The 19,258-nt window shown below is 40.1% G+C and overlaps 1 protein-coding gene across 1 annotated transcript in view; it reads right to left on the reverse strand.

Moving 5' to 3' along the window:
* Positions 1 to 1,295: 1,295 nt before the first annotated feature.
* Positions 1,296 to 19,258, reverse strand: part of LOC148817380 (uncharacterized) — a 72,953-nt gene continuing 54,990 nt past the window's right edge. The window contains exons 2-3 of the mRNA XM_088938009.1: positions 2,691 to 2,885; positions 1,296 to 2,208 (exon numbers count right to left, since the gene is read on the reverse strand). Coding sequence (XP_088794135.1) covers positions 1,340 to 2,208; positions 2,691 to 2,885 — 1,064 coding nt within the window. The 3' untranslated portion in view covers positions 1,296 to 1,339. The remainder of the gene's footprint in view (positions 2,209 to 2,690; positions 2,886 to 19,258) is intronic.

A 19,258-nucleotide genomic window follows, 5' to 3' on the forward strand; every position in this document is an offset into this window, starting at 1 on the left:
TGGATGAAATAATGCTCAAGAAAAACAAGTTGTAAACTGTTATCTTGTTGTAAACTGTGTAATAACTGAGATGTCAGAAGGTGACATCACTAATAACATTTGCCCATGAAACAGTGTCTGACTGGCCATTAGGTTTTGAAAACTTTGTTAAATGTTACACTGAGCCAGTAAACCCCAAAAGCCCCAAAAGGTGAATCATTGTTCATGTATTCATAATTTTACTGCAAAATTAAAAATAATAATTCTCTTTCATTCTATGTATCTTACGTTTAAAGAACTAACCTACTTCAGATCAGATTTTGAAACCAAAGGGGTGCAGCTGCAGTAAATAGCTATAAAGCTGTGTTCTGCCATCTGAATGCTCTTCTGGAAAAAAGGTACTTTTTATTTATTAAGTAATCTAATTTTCTAGCACTGTTTTATTGGATTTGAGATTTGGCCAAATAGATGAATTACCTCAGCCATGTATTTTTCATTAAAAGATGAATAGAAGTAAAGTGTCAGAAGAATACCCTGCTTGTACATCATTCATAATCAGGGGTGTTTAATTACGTTAAAAAGTTATATGATAGGTATGTAGGTGATGACTTTTGTACTCATCCTATAACACAATCAAGCTGATCTTTGGCAAAGAAATGGGACAAGAAACTCACCTATAAAAAATGTAAAATAAATTTAAAATAAAAAGTCCTTTAAGTTCATACAATGCACCCCAAAATCTACAGTATATGGAAGTCTAGTAAAAGGGCTTTTCATTCTGAACTTTAACAATATTGTCATAAAAAATGTGTCAGGCATTTGTTGGGGAAGTGGGATTCTTACAAGGGCTGTGGTCATCTCATCAGGTGGATGCTGCACATTGGTGGTGGTGGAGGGGAGTCCCCATTACCTGTAAAGCGCTTTGAGTGGAGTGTCCAGAAAAGGGCTATATAAGTGTAAGCAATTATTAATAATTATTATTAATTATTATTATTATTATTATTATTATTATTGTTATTATTATTATTATTATTATTATTATTATTATTATTATTATTATTATTATCATCTTCAGTTTGTCTTCAGTGCTTGGAACTTGTGAAAACAAATTTAATGGTTGGATTTGGAGAATCTTGGAGATTACTTGCATGAACAATACTCCATGTTACTTAAAATAATGTTGTTTATGATGATGTTTGTTTAACTTAAGGGTGTTGTAAATGAAGCCCTGTACAGACACAGGCAGCTGTAAGCTTAAAGACCTCAGATACTCATTTACTTCATGATATAGCCATGCCAAAATAGATTAAGAAAGACACAGAAATAATTATTTTTTTAATTAATAAATCATTACACAGTGCTAACCTTCTGTGTATTGTCTTATCCTGTGTTTCTCTCTTGTGTGAACAAGTTGGTGGGTTTTTAAGTTGCCTGCCTGAAAAAATCTCTTTCCACACTGACTACAGCTGAATGGTTTCTCTCCTGTGTGAATAAGCTGGTGGGTTTTTAAACTACCTGCCTGACTAAAACTCTTCCCACATTGACTACAGGTGAATGGTTTCTCTCCTGTGTGAATAAGTTTGTGATTTTTTAAACCGCCTGCCACAGTAAATCTCTTCCCACACTGACCACATTTAAATGGTTTCTCATCTGTGTGAATAAGCTGGTGGGTTTTTAAACTGTCTCCTCGAAGAAAGCTCTTCCCACACAGACTGCAACTAAAAGGTTTCTCTCCCGTGTGAATTAGTTGATGGTTTTTTAAACTGCTTGTCCTAGTAAATGTCTTCCCACACTGACCACATCTAAATGGCTTCTCTCCTGTGTGAATAAGTTGGTGAGTTTTTAAATGGTCAGAGCGATTAAAACTCCTCCCACACTGACTGCAAATGAAAGCTCTCTCTCCTTTGTGTGTGCACTGGTGACTTTTTAATTTACTTGATTGATGTTCAGATGAGTCCTGATGAGAGTTCAGATTAATCTTCTCTGTAAAATCTTCAGATACTAAGGGACCATGTATCTCACTCTCAGGCTCTGTCTTCATCATGTGCACAGAGTCCTGACCCTCAAAACTATGTCTGCTCTCTGTGTGCTGTTCACTGAGTTTCTCTTTCCCCTCTGCAGCAGTGAACTCTGTCTCCTGCATCAGACTGGAGCCCCACTCCTCCCTACTGTGCTGCTGTTCAAGAGAAGCCCTTTCTCCAGCATCAGGGAGAGCACTGGCCACTGAGTCTGAAAACACAGGACAAGAGAACAAGACCTTTAACATGGCCTGAAGGTAGAGATCAAAAGCTTCTCAGAAAATAAAATTTAAAGTAGCAATAACTGAATAATTATCAACAATGAAGACCAAAGAAAAATTTTGATGACAATAATAATAATAGAGATTAACATCTCTATTAACATTAACATCTATCAAACAACAAGCCATGCAAAGGCACAAGAACAAGACTACACATGCAATGCACACAAGAGTAGAAAGCTAATAATATTTCAGTTAATGTATGACTTCAGTTAATGTATGTTTGGATTATTTTATCTGCAGGGTCAGTCAAACTGGGGCTCCATGTCCTGATCTGTAAGATTAAGCTCACCCAGTTCTTCTTTGAGTTCTTGTACAGAGACACAGTCAAGTTCATTACAATGTTCTGCAATATTCTTGGTATAAAGATTATTAATCTTTTCTGTAAATATTAAGAGTGCAGGTGTCTTACTCTCAGGCTCCATCTTCATCATGTCCCCAGAATCTAGATCCTCGACAGTCTGTCTTCTCTCTGTTTGCTGCTCACTGAGTTTCCCTTCTGCAGCAGTGAGCTCTGTCTCCTGCAACAGACTGGAGCCCCACTCCTCCTCACTTTGCTGCTGTTCAAGAAGAGCCCTTTCCCCAGCATCAGGGAGAGCCTCTGAGTCTGAAAACACAGGACAAGAAAAACAGTCCATTCAACTGTCAATTCAGCAATAATTATCAAAAATGAATACCAAGGAAGAGTTTTGAGAAGTTAGATAATAATGCTAGAAATGAAAATAAAATGTAAACTGGCAAGTCAACCATATGTCAATTAACAGCTGGATTATCTTACAAAAAGGAAAACATACTAATGCAATATATGCAATGCATATACATTAGTAATAATATATTGCAGATCACGTGGTTTTGGAGGGCTGTCTGAACCTCCAGTCAATTATGTACATGTGACTAAAGCTTAGATCCTGTTGTAAGCGCTTTCCAGCACAAGACCCAAACCACGTGTCCTAGGCTACTGAAACACCAAGAGAAGGATAAGACAGGTCTTGTGACCTAGTGATAATCAGCACACCAACCCTTGAGTGACTGTGTCCTCTGAAAACACAGCCAAGTTCATGCGATAATTAACACAATGTTTAACAACCTGAATTTAAGATAGTAAGGTTGATCTGCATGAATTCAAATCAGGATTGCTTCGATTTATTACAATAGGAAATTTTATTAGCAATAACATTATGCAAGTAAAAGGCTTATGGAAAGACATGAGAAAATGCTTAGAAACAGAATTTAAAAAGTGCAAGTTGCTAAGATATTATTGTGTCCAAAAAAGGAGAAACAATCCGGGTGTGTATGAAGCAGGAATTACCTTTATTACGTATGCATACGGGAGTCAAAGCCGATGAAGCACTGACTCAACTTACTGATACAAAGGAACACTTTTTATACAAAATCACAAACAGAAAACCCACCCAGAACAGTTTCAGTACAATTACATGCCATATATGGTGTAAAGCCAAGGCTGCTAGCCTTGGTACATGATAAACCATAAGAATATTCTTGAATATTCCTTTTAATTATTGTTTAAGCAGACATTATGTACTTCTAAATTTTGTTAATCATGGCTTAAGCAGATATCGGTCACTCTCAGTTCTGGTCAGGCTGCCCGAAGCTGTCTCTGCCCTTCACGTTCCGGGCACGCAGCCAGCTAACACTTAAGTTGCAGTTAGTAATTTTCCATTATTCTAGCAGGATAGTTAGAAAATTATGTTAGTAAATTATTTACACAGTAAAAGCAAAAAAGGATTAAATAAGAGAAATAAATGTTTTATCCCTCAGTCCCCCCTTTAGAACATATTGAGAATTTTCCAATCTTGTTCTACACAAACAAATGTAACACACGTTCTGAATTGTCAGGACTGTAGCACAACACTCAGCTCCAATTACTGCGCACATCCCCCCTTGAGAGGCTAACAAGTAGTCTAAAGCCAATCGATTTTGCATTGCGACAGTCCTCATGTCTACCATCTCATCATTGATGGTTCTTAACCCTTCGGATGTTTCGTTAGTGAGTTTTTCTAAGGTAGCAGCCATATTAATGGATTCTGTAGCAAGTTTCCCTGTTCCATACCAAGGGAAAGCTATGGCAAAGAATCGTTCTACTTAAGTAATTGCTTGGGGGGGGGGTATTTTGGAGTGATCTGGGGAGAATGGACTATGTGCCAATATCCGGCCATGTGGCACCACGTATCCTAGACAGCATGCTCCTGACCATTCTGCAGGAAGCCAGGGATAGGCATTCTTCCCACATACTAAGTAGGTGCTGTTGGGCAGCAACCCATCTAACGGGTACTTCCCCACTCCCCAAGTATTAATGTCTCCTTTCATTATAAAGAATGGAGCTGTTTCTGTTTGATTACACACACTTCTTCCCATAAACTGTGTATGCTGATTATGTGTCCTGTTAAACATAACCATCCCCTGAATGGCCTGGCAAGGCACGAGGCAGGTGGTTAACTCTGATTATAATGAGGTGCGTACCAGCCCTCAAAATTGTTGGATTCCACCCCTGCCCCTTAGCCATTTCTCTATACGGCTGTGTTAAGTTACCTCCCTTTACATTGGCATATATGCTCAGAGAAGTTCCATTTTTCCATTCTGGTATACCTAGATGGTCATTCATATTAAAAGGAATGACCCCCCAAGGGCAACCCTCCTTATAACGTGTAAAGTGGTATGGCAATACATTTCCAACACAAGCTCTGATTATTCTTTACTGTGGAGAAATAAGCTAGTTACATAAACACATTTTCTCCGTGATCCCTATGTTGCTCCGGGTCCCCTGTTGGACCGCCTTTTGATACATCAAACAGCAAAATGGCAAAATACATTTTTTAGTTATCAAATCTGCTTTACTTGGAGAAGCTCGCCGACAGTGAGCGATGCTAATCCAGCAGTCTTTCCCCTCAAGTTTGATGGCTGATGCAGTGGTCAGCAGCACCTGGAACGGTCCTTCCCAATAGGGCTGCAAAGTGCGTGAAGGAAACTTCCTGACTCAAACCCACTCACCAGGGAGCAGATCATGTCCTCCTTCTGGTTATGGTCCCCAGGCCTCCAGCACCTGGTCTCTGTCAAAAGCTGTATATACTACAACAGACAATCAGTAATTAAACTCAAAGTTCCTTTGGTTAAGTCTGGGCTACCCGGCAGCCTCATGGGCCGCCCTGTGTCTTGACGCGTCAGAGACCATTGTCTCCAAAGCCAATGTTTAGTTTTAAACATGTCCACTTTTCTTTTCGAGGAGACTCCTGTTATAGTTCCTGCAGCTGCTTGCCAGCATGCACCATCCTGATGTAGGCCTCACCTTCTCCATCCTGCCCTTCAGGTCTTAAGGCCGCTTTTCATGTTGCTGTAATGGCTAGAGCATTCCCCTTAGCCATCAGTGAATTATTTTTACAATGTCCCTTACACTTCAGCACTGCAACCTGTCATGGCATCATTAAAGCATGTGCCCATTTTAGTATTGAATATTTATATGGAATTTTACCACTGAAGGGAAATCTTAGTAGCTGAGCATAAAAAGAATAGGAGCATAACGCGTGTGAAGGCCATAAAATATATTAATTTTGTTACATAAACATACAGTATTACAGTAACTTACGTGAAATAACGCGTATAAAAAGTGGTAGTTTTAAGCTTTTCTGCGAATACGCTCGATACCGGAGTCAACAAGCATACTTTTAGAATTTGATTAATAGGGCATATAATATGGAATCGCGTATCTAAAGAAATTAATAACGATATAATTATATTTATGTACTACAACACAATAGTAATTCAACACAATTACAACACAATCCTCATTTGACCTTGCGGGTGGTACTGTGGTCTAGGTGCCCGACTTCTGAACCAGAGGTTGGATGTTCAAATTCAACCAGTGCTATGACTTTTCTTTTAACAAGAAATAAAATAGCAATGTTATGGACAATTAATTGACTTTTTATATTTCTAAATATCACAACGTTTGAATTTAAGTCATTTTTTAATAACAATGAATAGTTGTAAATTGTAAATACGACGTTTACATTGGCGTTATTAATTTTTCACTTGAGTGTATGGAGGATTGTCAGTTGTCACTGAGAGCAGACCCCCCCTCTTAGGCTGCACAAATGATCTTTTAGATTTTTATAGAGAAATGGAGGCTGTACAGTATGCGATACAAAATAACATTTACTGTCAAACTTTAAATCAGCAATTAATTTAAAGACGATCTGTCAAAGCGCAATGAAACCTATTACTTGATTCTTATGGACGCCCGGTCCCGCCAGGGATTAAAAAAAAAAACATGCAATTGCGTATCTAAAGAAATAACAGTACAGATGCAGGCATTCAAAATGGGTGGGGTATTTCGCGGTATACCCCGGTGGGCGTGTCGCAGTATCACGCAGTATCACGGGGTAAATCGCGTCATTTGACGTCATGCCTGAAAGTATCCGGCATCACCTTGTAAAACCACCAGGAGGAGCCAATTAAGCTTAACCTCTCATGTACAGCATTTGAGCTTTTAAATTTAAACTGTGTATTACAGCATGTTAATCATCGGTCAATAAAAAGTTGGTATATTTTATGAAAGCAAGATTGCTCAGTTGGACAAAAGTACACAACCTACCTTTATCAGAAATATTTATGCATCAAAGCCTTTACCGACGATATTACTAATAGTATAAATAATGAATGACTTTGGACAAGCTTTAAACTCAAAGTATAATTTCTTTAGCACATTTGTACAAGCACTTGGAATCTGTCCAAGCCCTACTTTGTCAGGCATTTTCTTTTACTGCAATGGACATAAAAACTCCCTTGCTTTTAACAGAGCGTTTCATAATTTCTAACTACGAAAATTATTTAAACTGCGACACTTATCATTCAACCAGAGCTCGAAATATCACAAGGATCCTCTAGAGCACAGCAAAGACTGTATTAAAAGAATCGCGTATCTAAAGAAATTAATAAGATATAATTATATTCATGTACTGCGACAGGGCTGTGTAGGGCTGTTTCACCTCTCTCGTCATGTGACTCTATTCAAAAGCCATTTAGCAAAGAGGGGATGAGAAGAGTGACAAACTAGTATACTTTAGATCTTTTTTTCTGAACCGGGGAAAATCTGATCATGTTTCTCTATAACAATGATAAAAAACATTATTTTACATATCACCTTTAAAAGTGGCATCTCAAAGCAATACAGTAGATGGAAAAACAGTTAAAAGGACCAAAGTAAATAGCAGACAAACGCAAACGCGTTTTTAATAAAATGCTTTTATTCATTCAGCAGAGAGTGAGAGGGACATCCAGCAGAGAGAGACACACACACCGGTTTTCATTGACAAAAAGTAATTGTTTTTTCGTTGATCCGATCATGAATTCTTTTCCAGTCGCACGAAGTAAGGGTTGAGAATCTCCGATTCACCATACTACTAATGGTTTCCCGGAGATTGCAAGGCAATCTTTGCCTCTGGACCCATCGAAATTTACAGACGTGGTCCACCCCCAGTAAATTTCAAAAGTCACAAGATTTCGAAACACGGGGGCGGCGTAGCGGTCGGCTCTTGCTTTCCCGTCCAATGAAAGGCAGGTTCCTTTGCCGAAGTCGGGAGACATTAGAGGCTTGCCACACCAGGACTGTTAAACCAACGCATTAGCACGTCAAAGCCCATTGAGGACCCGGGCGCAATAATTGTTTTGTCCCTTGATTTACTGATCTGCATTAATTACAGAAATCGAGTTCCTGCTCTTTGCAGACGACCTGGTCCTGCTGTCACCCACAGAACAGAGGCTGCGGCAGAACCTGGCACTACTGGAGCAGCACTGTCAGACCTGGGCGCTGACAGTCAATCTGGACAAGACCAGAGTTATGGTTTTCCAGAAAAAAAGCCAGACCTCAGGGAAACAGGTACAAATTCACACTTAACAACAACACATTAACACCTAACAACGGGAGCAGGGCCGAATTAGGCCAGTACCCACTATTGTTAAACATACAGAAAAGAATATTAAAGTATTGCCTTTAGTATTAGCCATACAGAACATTAAAGTGCCCCTTTCCATTCAGCGGGTGTCTGAGCCCCTGTGTCCCATCTTCTGACAGTCGCTGTTGTGAATGTCTGTAGAGTGTATCTTATTTTTAGAACTATATTTTTATATTATATTCCCTATTATTTAAATTATTAGTTGTTTTTCAGGAAGTTAAAAAAACACTTGAATTACTTATCCAGTCTCTCGAAATAAAGTTATTTTTCAAGCAATGCAACAAACGTCGGGCAATGTGTTTTTTTTCATCCAACATTGACAGCCACATCCTAAATCTTGTCAGTCAGCTCTTTTTTCTCTATTTGAATTGTGGCGATTCAAACAACCTGGGATAACAAGTGGTCTCAAAGTCACCGAGCTCACAGAGCTTCAACAACAGATGACAATTCCCTTAGTCCTTCCTTAGTCTTCCTGAAATTGTCAGATTATGAGCGAATAAAAGCATCTTATTAAAAACACGTTTGCGTTTGTTTGGGAGCTATATTATGTATTTTTCATATGTAAGATATAATGATGTGTTCCCGCTTACACATTGCACGACTTTAAAAGCTAGAAAAACGATTCACATTATCTGGCGAGCCTTGTTTTGTCAAAGGACAGCACAAAAAAAACAGACAATACACAGGGGGGGGAGGGCAAGCGAGAGAGAGAGTTTTTTACCCTCTGTCAAAAAAACCCAAATCACCCGGGGCAGAGACTCTGGGGGGATCATTGTGTGGTACAGAGTGGAGCTCAGTCAATCCAGACAAGTACAGTAGTAAAGAGAGAAAAGTCAACAATTGATTTAAAGACGATCTGTCAAAGTGCAATGAAACACAATATTGTTGTTGTTGCTGTTATTGTTGTTTTTATCCTGTAAAGCGTTTTGAGAAGCCACCTTTAAAGGCGATATATACAAGCGCTGATTCTTATGGAATGTGTTCTGCCGGGGAACAAGTATAACCTTGTTCATGCACAAACAGTGGCATGTTACATTATTAATTTGGGTGTGTCCTCTTGCCAGAAAGCTCTAAATTGCATTTTGAGTGCGGTTTTTGACTTTTTTTAAATTGCAACCCGTAAATAAAGCTGATACTGTTTAGACTTGTATTAGGATTTAGACTTATATTAGGATTATATACTTTGTGAAAAGTGATAGTCTTTTAACCTTTTCTGTGAATTCGCTTGTTATCTAACAAATGCATACTTTTAGAATTTGATTAACAGGGAATATAATATGGAATTGCGTATCTAAACAAATTAATAACGATATAATTATATTCATGTACTGTCTGGCGGAATAAACTGAAGAGGTTAGTTAATGCGACACGAGATTACTTTCCACCCCCTCTACATTCTCAGAGTAGAACAGACTAACCTTCTAATGAAAGACGGTCCACCCCCCACGGACAGGAAAAGTGCCCACAGGCACTTAAACTTAATATGGTCAGTAACAGTAAACAGTAACATGGTCAGAAGGAGCACGTACAAACGTTTCCGAAATAACCACATGTAAGACTCTGATGCTTAAAATGTTTAGGGAGAAAGTGGAATACTGGTGTGTATTTTTTTCTTTGAACTACCAATACCAGCCATATACAGTCCGTAACGTAGGGATTTCTATATGTCTTTATTTAGTGGTTACATTAGTGACAAAGGCTAAACTTTTAGCTTCAGTAATGCGTACATACTTTTTATAAAACGACATGGTTGAAAACTGTTCCAGAGCCACTGTTGTTTCATCAGTGAAAAGTACATCATGAAATGCGTCTCCCTGTTCAATCCACTGGAAAAAAGAAAAGGAGCATCTGATGGTCATAAACGATATTCATTTAGGAACAGCATCAGAGATATGTTTTTAACTGCACTACATCGGAGAGAATACCATAGTGTGTTTTTTTTTTACTCCCTGGTGGAAACTGGCTTCCGTAAGAATCAGTATGGCTCAGAGATTAAATAAAACTTCACTCACACCAAACAAATGTATATTTCTAAATATCACAACATGACCGAATTTAAGTCATTTTAATAACAATGAATAGTCACCTAGGCGTTACAATATAAACATTTATATTGATTTAAATCGCGTTTTGATTTTTTTTTTATTCACAATCAGACAAATGCAACATAAATTGATATCTTTGTCTTCTAGGTATCTTAATAAACTTTCAGCATAGCTTTCTCCCCGTTTAGATTTATTTTTCTTAACTAGTATACATTAGATCTTTTTTTCTGAACCGGGGAAAATCTGATCATGTTTCTCTATAACAATAATAAAAAACATAATTTTACATATCACCTTTATGTGATATCACCTTAAGGACGGCACATACAAGGGTTAATTGCACAATGGACCGGGCAAAGAAATTTAAAATAGTCTTCTTTAGGTGTGAGGGCAGGAGTGGATCGCAGAAGGCAAAATCAGCAAATTAGGAAAACAAAGAACAGGACAGGTGAGACGTTTATCCAGAGAGCGGGTGATCAGAAAAAGGAACAGCTGTTACGCCCAGGTTTTATGCTCTCTCTCTCTGCTGAATGAATAAAAGCATTTTATTAAAAACCCGTTTGCGTTTGTCTGGGTATTTACTTTGTAATCTGTGGTTTACATCTACTGTATTGCTTTGAGATGCCACTTTTAAAGGTGATATGTAAAATAAAGTTTTTTATTACTGTTATAGAGAAACATGATCAGATTTTCCTTGGTTCAGAAACAAGATGATTAAAATCTGTAATCTTTCCACTTGTATGTCATCGGAAAATACAAGAAGTTTCTGCTTTGTGTAAGGATGGTATCAAAAAGTAATCTAAGTGGTGAGAAAGCTGTGCACCTCAAAGCGCTTTACAGGATAAAAACAATAACAACAATAGTGGCTGGGCAAACGACTTTTTTATAGAAATACAAAATGAGATATAATGATGTGTTCCGGCTAAGACATTAACGAGTACAACCCCCCTCTCTGCGGGAGTGCTGGCTGTGACGAATTAAACCGGTTTCACAGGTATTTTCAAAGTAGAAGGGGGCGAGATTTCCAGCGAAAGACACCTCTCCCCTCCAAAACCAAGGTAGTACAGTACTTACTAGTTAAGAAAGCTAGGCTCCTCAATGAAATCGCTTTAACATGCTAATGCGTTGGTGTAACAGTCCAGGCGTGGCAAGCTTCTAATGTCAACTCGACTCAATTGGAAGACAATGAACATATTCTAGCCCTAAATGAATTAATAGCAAACATGGTTTACATAAAAGACATTTTTCCAAGAAAGTTTATATTAATACGATCTATAGTTGAAATCTGAGCCTAAATAAAAAGAAAAAGCATTTTCAGAGAGCAATTACGCTGTGTTTAATTGCTTCTTTTAATTGTGGCAAGCTTCTAATGTCAACTCGACTCGATTGGAAGACAATGAACATATTCTAGCCCTAAATGAATTAATAGCAAACATGGTTTACATAAAAGACATTTTTCCAAGAAAGTTTATAATAATACGATCTATAGTTGAAATCTGAGCCTAAATAAAAAGAAAAAGCATTTTCAGAGAGCAATTACACTGTGTTTATGTAGAATAAGTGATTAGGTTTATGAGCAATCTAATTACTTATTTGTTTAAAACGCTATATAAAATAAAGTTTATTATTAATTTGCTGGACAGAGCGGTGAACATTATTATGCATAAGACAAAGATAACGATCCTGATCAGTTTAGAAATCTGTGTACACTGTAAGGTTTTTACTTCTTAAACTTTTAAAATACACGTTTCGAATAGAAATCCTCTTCCTGGTACAGTACTGTATGTATAGCAAACCAGCACGTCTTTTTTCTCCAATCAGAGGGGTGTCAGATGGTGTCAGCCAATCACCATTCTGAAGCCCTACCATAATCTGTGGTATGGGGAGACCCCAGAATTCTGTCCCATAGTTTAGACAGATGATAGATACTTTTATTGATCCCGTGAGGGAAATAAAATAAATCATTTTCATTTTAGGAAATTATTAAACGCTCGGTTAAAAGCAAAGGAGATTGTCTGTTATAGTGGACATAAAAACAAGAGTTCGCTGGCATTATATCCTAGAAGACACAGACCGGCGCCAGACCGGGAGAATGCCCGCAGCGTAAAAGAAAATGTCTGATGAACTAGGGATTGGACAGTTTCCAAGTGCTTGTACAATCGATGGAAATGTTCAAATAAATGTGCAAAAAAATAAACAAAATAATCATTTATTACTTTATCATATTGGCTAGCTAATGTCCTCTCTTTGCTAGTTAGTGGCTGTGTTTCTGCGTTGGGTAGAAACGGGTGACTGTTCTCAGGCGGAAGATGTAAACAGCTTAATTTTCGTGTTAAATAATTTTTTTAAATTAAAATTCATTCTATACAGCAATCGCATATTTGGGTAGCGTTTCAGAAAACTTTCATGCTTAAAATGTTTAGGGAAAAATGGAAGACTGGTGTGTATTTTTTCTTTAAACTACCAAGACCAGCCATACACAGTACAGTTTACATACATACAGTAATGTTTATGTTCCTAAATTAATATCGTTTATGACCTTCAGATGCGTTATGCTCCTCTTCTTTTTATGCTCAGCTACTAAAATTTCCCTTTAGTGGTAAAATTCCATATAAATATTCAAAACTAAGCGGATTAAAATGTGCACAGTAAAGACATTAAATGATTAAATCTTTTCACTACCAACCAATGCACCACGAGTGCCCCTGTCGGTCATTTTGGCCAGCCAATCGCTTACCGCGGTGCCCTCCGGTGCCCCGTGGTGGTTTGGGGGTAGGTTACCGTACCGCGGGTTTGTACCACGCATTTTGAATGGCTGCATCTGTATAACTATGTTCATGCACAAATAGTAGCATGTTACATTATTAGTTTGGGTGTCTCCTCTTGCCAGAAATCTCTAAATTGCATTTTGAGTGCGATTTTTGACTTTTTTTAAATTACAACCCATAAATAAAGCTGATACTGTTTAGACTTTTAATTAGATTGCTCATAAATCTAATCACTTATTCTACATAAACACAGTGTAATTGTTCTCTGAAAATGCTCTTTTTCTTGTTCGTTTTGGAGACCTTGATCGAAACTGATTTGAGATGTCAGAACGGATTTAGTTTCTGTGTATTTCTGTGTGCGCGCTTCCTACATTGCTTCGTTTGTCGAGATTTTAACTTTATATTTAGGCTCAGGATTTCAACTATAAATCGTGCACCAATTACTAGCAGTAAATACTGATGTTTTGCTCCCTCTTACCACAAAACTATATATGTATTGTAGCTGGAATGAACTTTTTTTCGTACGTGTCTCTATCTTCTGCAACTCGAACACGGAATGGTTCGAGACAGCGACAAGTCAGGCACCCAGAGGTGGGGGGTGCGTCTTTCCGCCTCCATAACTAAAATGCCTAATAGGAGTGGCGCAGCGCGGTTTTCATCACTCTCTGTGGAAGTGCTGGCTTTGATGAATTAAACCGGTCTCACAGGTATTTTCAAAGTACAGATGCAGCCATTCAAAACGCGTGGGGTATTTTGCGGTACACGGCGGTGGGCGTGTCGCATCAAAACGCAGTATCACGTGGTGTAACGCGTCATTTGACGTCATAGCGGAAAGTATCCGGAATCACCTTGTAAAACGGCCAGGAGGAGCCAATAAAACTTAACCTCTCATGTACAGCATTTGAGCTTTTAAATTTAAACTGTGTATTACAGCATGTTAATCATCAGTCATTAAAAAGTTGGTATATTTTATGAAAGCAAGATTGCTCAGTTGGGCAAAAGTACACAACCTACCTTTATCAGAAATATTTTAATTATGCAGAAATATTTTATGCATCAAAGACTTTACCGAAGATATTACCAATAGTATTAATAATGAATGATTTTGGACAAGCTGTAAACTCAAAGTATTACGCTGGTCCACATTCTTTCTGTCATTTTAAACGAAAATACTTTATTTTTTTCATTGACAAACACCACAGCATTTCGTTGATCTAACTAACGAGGACAGGACATTAGCTAGCCAATATAATAAAGGAATAAATGACTTTTTTTGTCCATTTCTTTAGCACATTTCTACAAGCACTTGGAAACTGTCCAAGCCCTACTTTGTCAGGCATTTTCTTTTACTATAACGGACATAAAAACTCCCTTGCTTTTAACAGAGCATTTCATAATTTCGAACAACGAAAATTATTTAAACTGCGACATTTATCATTCAACCAGAGCTCAAAATATCACAAGGATCCTCAAGAGCACAACAAAGACTGTATTAAAAGATACTTGTATCAGATTCATGAGAATCCAAGCTTTTTTATCTACGCTTTCTTATCTACGCTAAGAGGTAGTCTTTAAAATTCATCACACAGTAAAAAGTCAAATTTCTGGGGTGTTCGTATACCAGAGATTATGGTACCGCTTCAGAAGGGTGTCAGCCAGTCAGATTCCAGGACCGGAATTATCTGTTTTATGATCGAGAATATAATATGTAATCACGTATCTAAAGAAATTAATAATGATATTAATTTAAGGATCTAAATATCTAAATCTATGTATCTATATAGCTGGTAGTATTACTGTATTTCACTTTCTTTGTAAACACATTTTGTTAACACCCGAATCGCAGGTGGATTCTGTTTTTTGGTCTGTTATGGTCTGTAGCTCAACTCCTGCTTAACTAAAAATTAGACACAAGAAGAGTATTATTGGACAATGGAGGCTCTGGCTGAATATCTCTGTAAACTGAGGAGTTATAGAGGAGACAGGTTGTGTATTGCTTCTTTTGACACTTGTAAAAAAAAACATTCCAATGTTAATGCGACACGGAAGATAATGTGGTGTATTGGTCGTTAGTGAAAAGATTTAATCATTTAATCTCTTTACTGTGCACATTTTAATCTGCTTAGTATTGAATATTTATATGGAATTTTACCACTAAAGGGAAATTTTAGTAGCTAAGCATAAAACGCAGAGGAGCATAACGAAGGTCATAAAGGTCATAAACGATATTAATTTAGGAACATAAACATATTATGTAAACTGTATGTTGCTGTTATTGGTATTTTAAAGAAAAAATACACACCAATACTCAATTTCTCCCTAAACATTTTAAGCGCCAAAGTCTTACATGTAGTTGACCTTCCGGCCATATTACTGTAATATCTGTATTGCTTTTTCAGTGGCTGTCACATGACTTGCCTCGGTGGTGTCACGGCTTAAGCGACTGATTTACAGTACTGTATAAATGTGAGGTCAGGTGTTCAAATCCAGCAATTGCTATGAGTTTTCTTTTAACAGAAACACTTCTTTGAAAAACTAAAATAGTAAATATTATGGACACTACAGTATATTGACATTTTTTATATTTCAAAATAACACGTTCGTACTGTATGTACTGTACACAGCGGTACCACAGGTTGAACTGTAGGGTGCAAATCCACCTGAGCCCAAAAGCCCAACATATTAATGTGCATTTGTCTGGCGCTGCGCGGTTTTCATCACTCTCTGCGGGAGTGCTGGCTGTGACGAATTAAACCGGTTTCACAGGTATTTTCAAAGTAGAAGGGGGCGAGTCTTCCAGCAAAAGACACCTCCCCCCCCTCCAAAACCCCTTTTTTTTTGCTTAAAGTAGTAGTACTTAAGTACAGTACAGTAAGTACTTACGGTAGTACTTCTCGCATTAAGAAAGCTAGGTGTTAGCATAAACTATTAGTAATCAATAATATTAAATTTAGCACTGTATTAAATTGTGCTAATAATAAATTCTATTCTACTCTGAGAATGTAGGGGGGAGGAAGAATGCCCGTGGTCTTTTCACTGATAAACCTGTGTCAAGCTGTCCACAAAAACCAGCTGTCAAAAAAAAGTTTTTTTTTTTAAAGTCAATTGTGTGTCCATAATATTGCTATTTTGATATTGCTAATTGCTATTGCTACTGAGTCTCTGTGTCTACAGTACATTGTTTCTGAACAAACCGGTTTCACAGGTATTTTCAACCCCCAGCCACTGTTGTTTCATCGGTTGTTATCCTATAAAGCGCTTTGAGGAGCCACCTTTAAAGGCGCTATATAAAATAAAGTTTATTATTATTAATATTGATCATATTTTTCCTCCCAGAACTTGTAAATTATTGTATTTCATTGCACTTTGACAGATCGTCTTATAATCACTTGTTGTTAGAATATCCCCCAAGAGGATATTCCCCCCAAGAGGATATAGAGGATATCCCCCAAGAGGTATCCAGGTAACAGTGAAATGGGCGTACAGTCGGGAAATCGCCCGTTTTCCATGTAAATAGTTCCCTGGTTCCGCACCCCTTGGTGTCTCTCTCTCTCTCCCTGTCTCTCTCTCTGTCTCTCTCTCTCTCAGGCCCGCACTCTTGGCGGGCTTGTCTTGTATCTCTCTCTCTCGTCTGGGTGCGGGAGTGCTGCCGGCGGGTGGTGACGGAGAAGAAATAAAGCGCAGTTTTTAACTCCACAAGTCTGAGTCTCTGTGTTCGTCCTCAACGAACCCAAATTCATTACATTGGTGTCAGAAGCAGGAGGATGGACAGTGAACGGCCAGTTCCCCCAGCCCCGGGGACTCCGGAGGCCGTCGGGGAACGGGAGAGGGGCGGCCTAAAGGGGGTAAGGCCACCCTTGAGAGACGCTACCCCCACTCCGGAAAGCCAGAAAGAGCGCTTCACCCCGCCTGCCGTGGGAAGAGTTGGCCACAGCCAGGGCTTATTCCTTCCCTGCCTCACCGAAGGCAGACCCTGCCAGGCCCTCATCGACACCGGTTCGACCATCACCCTGCTGTGGCCTGGCGTCCTGCTGGGCACCGAGTCAGCGCTCACCGTGCACTTTGGGGCTGCGAGGGTGAAACACCCCTTCTACCTTGCCCCAGTCCGCGAGGACTGTATCCTGGGGTTGGACTGGTTGCAGCAGGTGGGTGGTTGCTGGGCCCAAAGTGCATGGTGAGCGCCCTGGGGGTCCGGCTGACTCAGTGCCTGGCAGGACACCAGGCCGCAGCAGGGTGATGATCGAACCGGTGTCGACGAGGGCCTGGCAGGGTCTGCCCTCGATGAGGCAGGGAAGAAATAAGCCCCGGCTGTGGCCAACCCTTCCCACAGCAGGCGGGGTGAAGCGCTTTTTCTGGCTTTCCGGAGCGGGGGTAGCATCGCTCAAGGGCGGCCTTCTCCCGTTTCCCGACGGCCTCCGGAGTCCCCGGGGATCCAGCGCCTGGCACTCCCGGGCGATGTGCCCCCTCTCCCCACAGCGGTGGCAGATGACCAGCCGTCGTCGCTCCCCCAGCATCGCCGCGCGATCATCTCCTCCTCCCCATCTGATTCCCCCTGCGACCCTCCATTGGTGCCCACAGTTCTCCTCGAATACGGCATCAGCCTGCTTAGCCAGAGCCAGGGCCTGCTCCAAGAGGACCGGAGCGGCCAGCATCACGTGGCGCTGCATCTCAGTCGGCGCCAGGGCCCAGAGGAACACCTCCGGGAGAGTAGGGTAACCCTGGCAGGCTAAGTAGGCCACGTCTGCGGCGACTGGACTCAGTGGCTCTCCTGCTACGCAGCAGCATTGGGCCAACCTTGCCTGCAGCAGTCCCGGCGCCTCCCCTCTCCTGCCAAAACCCCTCCGGAGGGCCGACGCCAACGCCGCGTAGTTGTACCGCTGGTCCCCGGGTACATCCAGCAATGCCTGGCAGGCCTTCCCCTCCAGGACGGCGTCGAGGTGGCCCGCCATCTCACCTGAGACCAGCCGTTTGCCCAGGCCGCCATCTGGAACGGGCCTCAAACATTAGCCATGGGATCTCCCCATTATAATGGCTCGATCTCACCGGCGCAGGCTGGAGCAGGGGTGGTGGGCTGGACCCCGCTGGTCTGGCGTCTCCTTCCTGTATGAGCTCTACCAGTCAGGACAGGAGGCTCTACTGTACACAGAGAGGGGCGGGAGGGGGGAACAGCTGCCCAGCCGTGTGGTTGAAGCTGATACCCTGGATTCTCTCCAGACACAGTTGTATGAGCTATACCAGCCAGGACAGGAGGCTCTACTGTACACAGAGAGGGGCGGGAGGAGGGAACAAGCTGCCCAGCCGTGTGGAATGCTACAGAACCCTAAACAGACAATACATACTAGCTGAATATTTGACCAAGATATCCAGACACAGCTGGATGAGCTCCACCAGTCAGGACAGGCAAATAAGATACACTCTACAGACATTCACAACAGCGACATATCATAAAACATTTGCACATATTGCTAAATTATTACTTGTTTTTCAGGAAGTTAAAAAAACACTTGAATTACTTATCCAGTCTCTCGAAATTAAATTATTTTTCAAGCAATGTAACTAACGTCGGGCAATGTGTTTCTTTTTTAATCTAACATTGACAGCCACATCTTAAATCTTGTCAGTCAGCTCTTTTTTCTCTATTTGAATTGTGGTGATTCAAATAACTTGGGATCGAGTCACCGAGCTCACAGAGCTTCAACAACAGATGACAACTTCCTTAGTCCTTCCTTAGTCTTCCTAAAATTGTTAGACGGGGTGGGGGGCACTCGGGAATGTGAGTTATGCGAGTTAGATTATGAATGAATAAAAACATTTCATTAAAAACACGTTTGCATTTGTTTGGGAGCTATATTATGTATTTTTCATATATAAGATATAATGATGTGTTCCTGCTTACACATTGCAGCTTTTCAGCTAAATATACAGTATTTATCGCATATGCCTGAAATTGGAGCTGCTCGCCGTGCGGTGAATAGTGACTAATAAGCTGTGAAAACATTTGTCTGTCTTTTTGTGGGGGGAAGGGAATCTGATCTGATCTGCAATCACTGGAAGACTCGTCCCCTTCTACTTTGAAAATACCTGTGAAACCGGTTTAATTCGTCATAGCCAGCACTCCCGCAGAGAGTGATGAAAACTGCGCTGCACCACTCCTATTTGGTATTTTAGTTATGGAGGCGGAAAGACGCACCCCCCACC

The sequence above is a fragment of the Atractosteus spatula genome, chromosome 20 (assembly GCF_055471065.1).
Source record: "Atractosteus spatula isolate fAtrSpa1 chromosome 20, fAtrSpa1.hap1, whole genome shotgun sequence".
NCBI lineage: Eukaryota > Metazoa > Chordata > Actinopteri > Semionotiformes > Lepisosteidae > Atractosteus > Atractosteus spatula.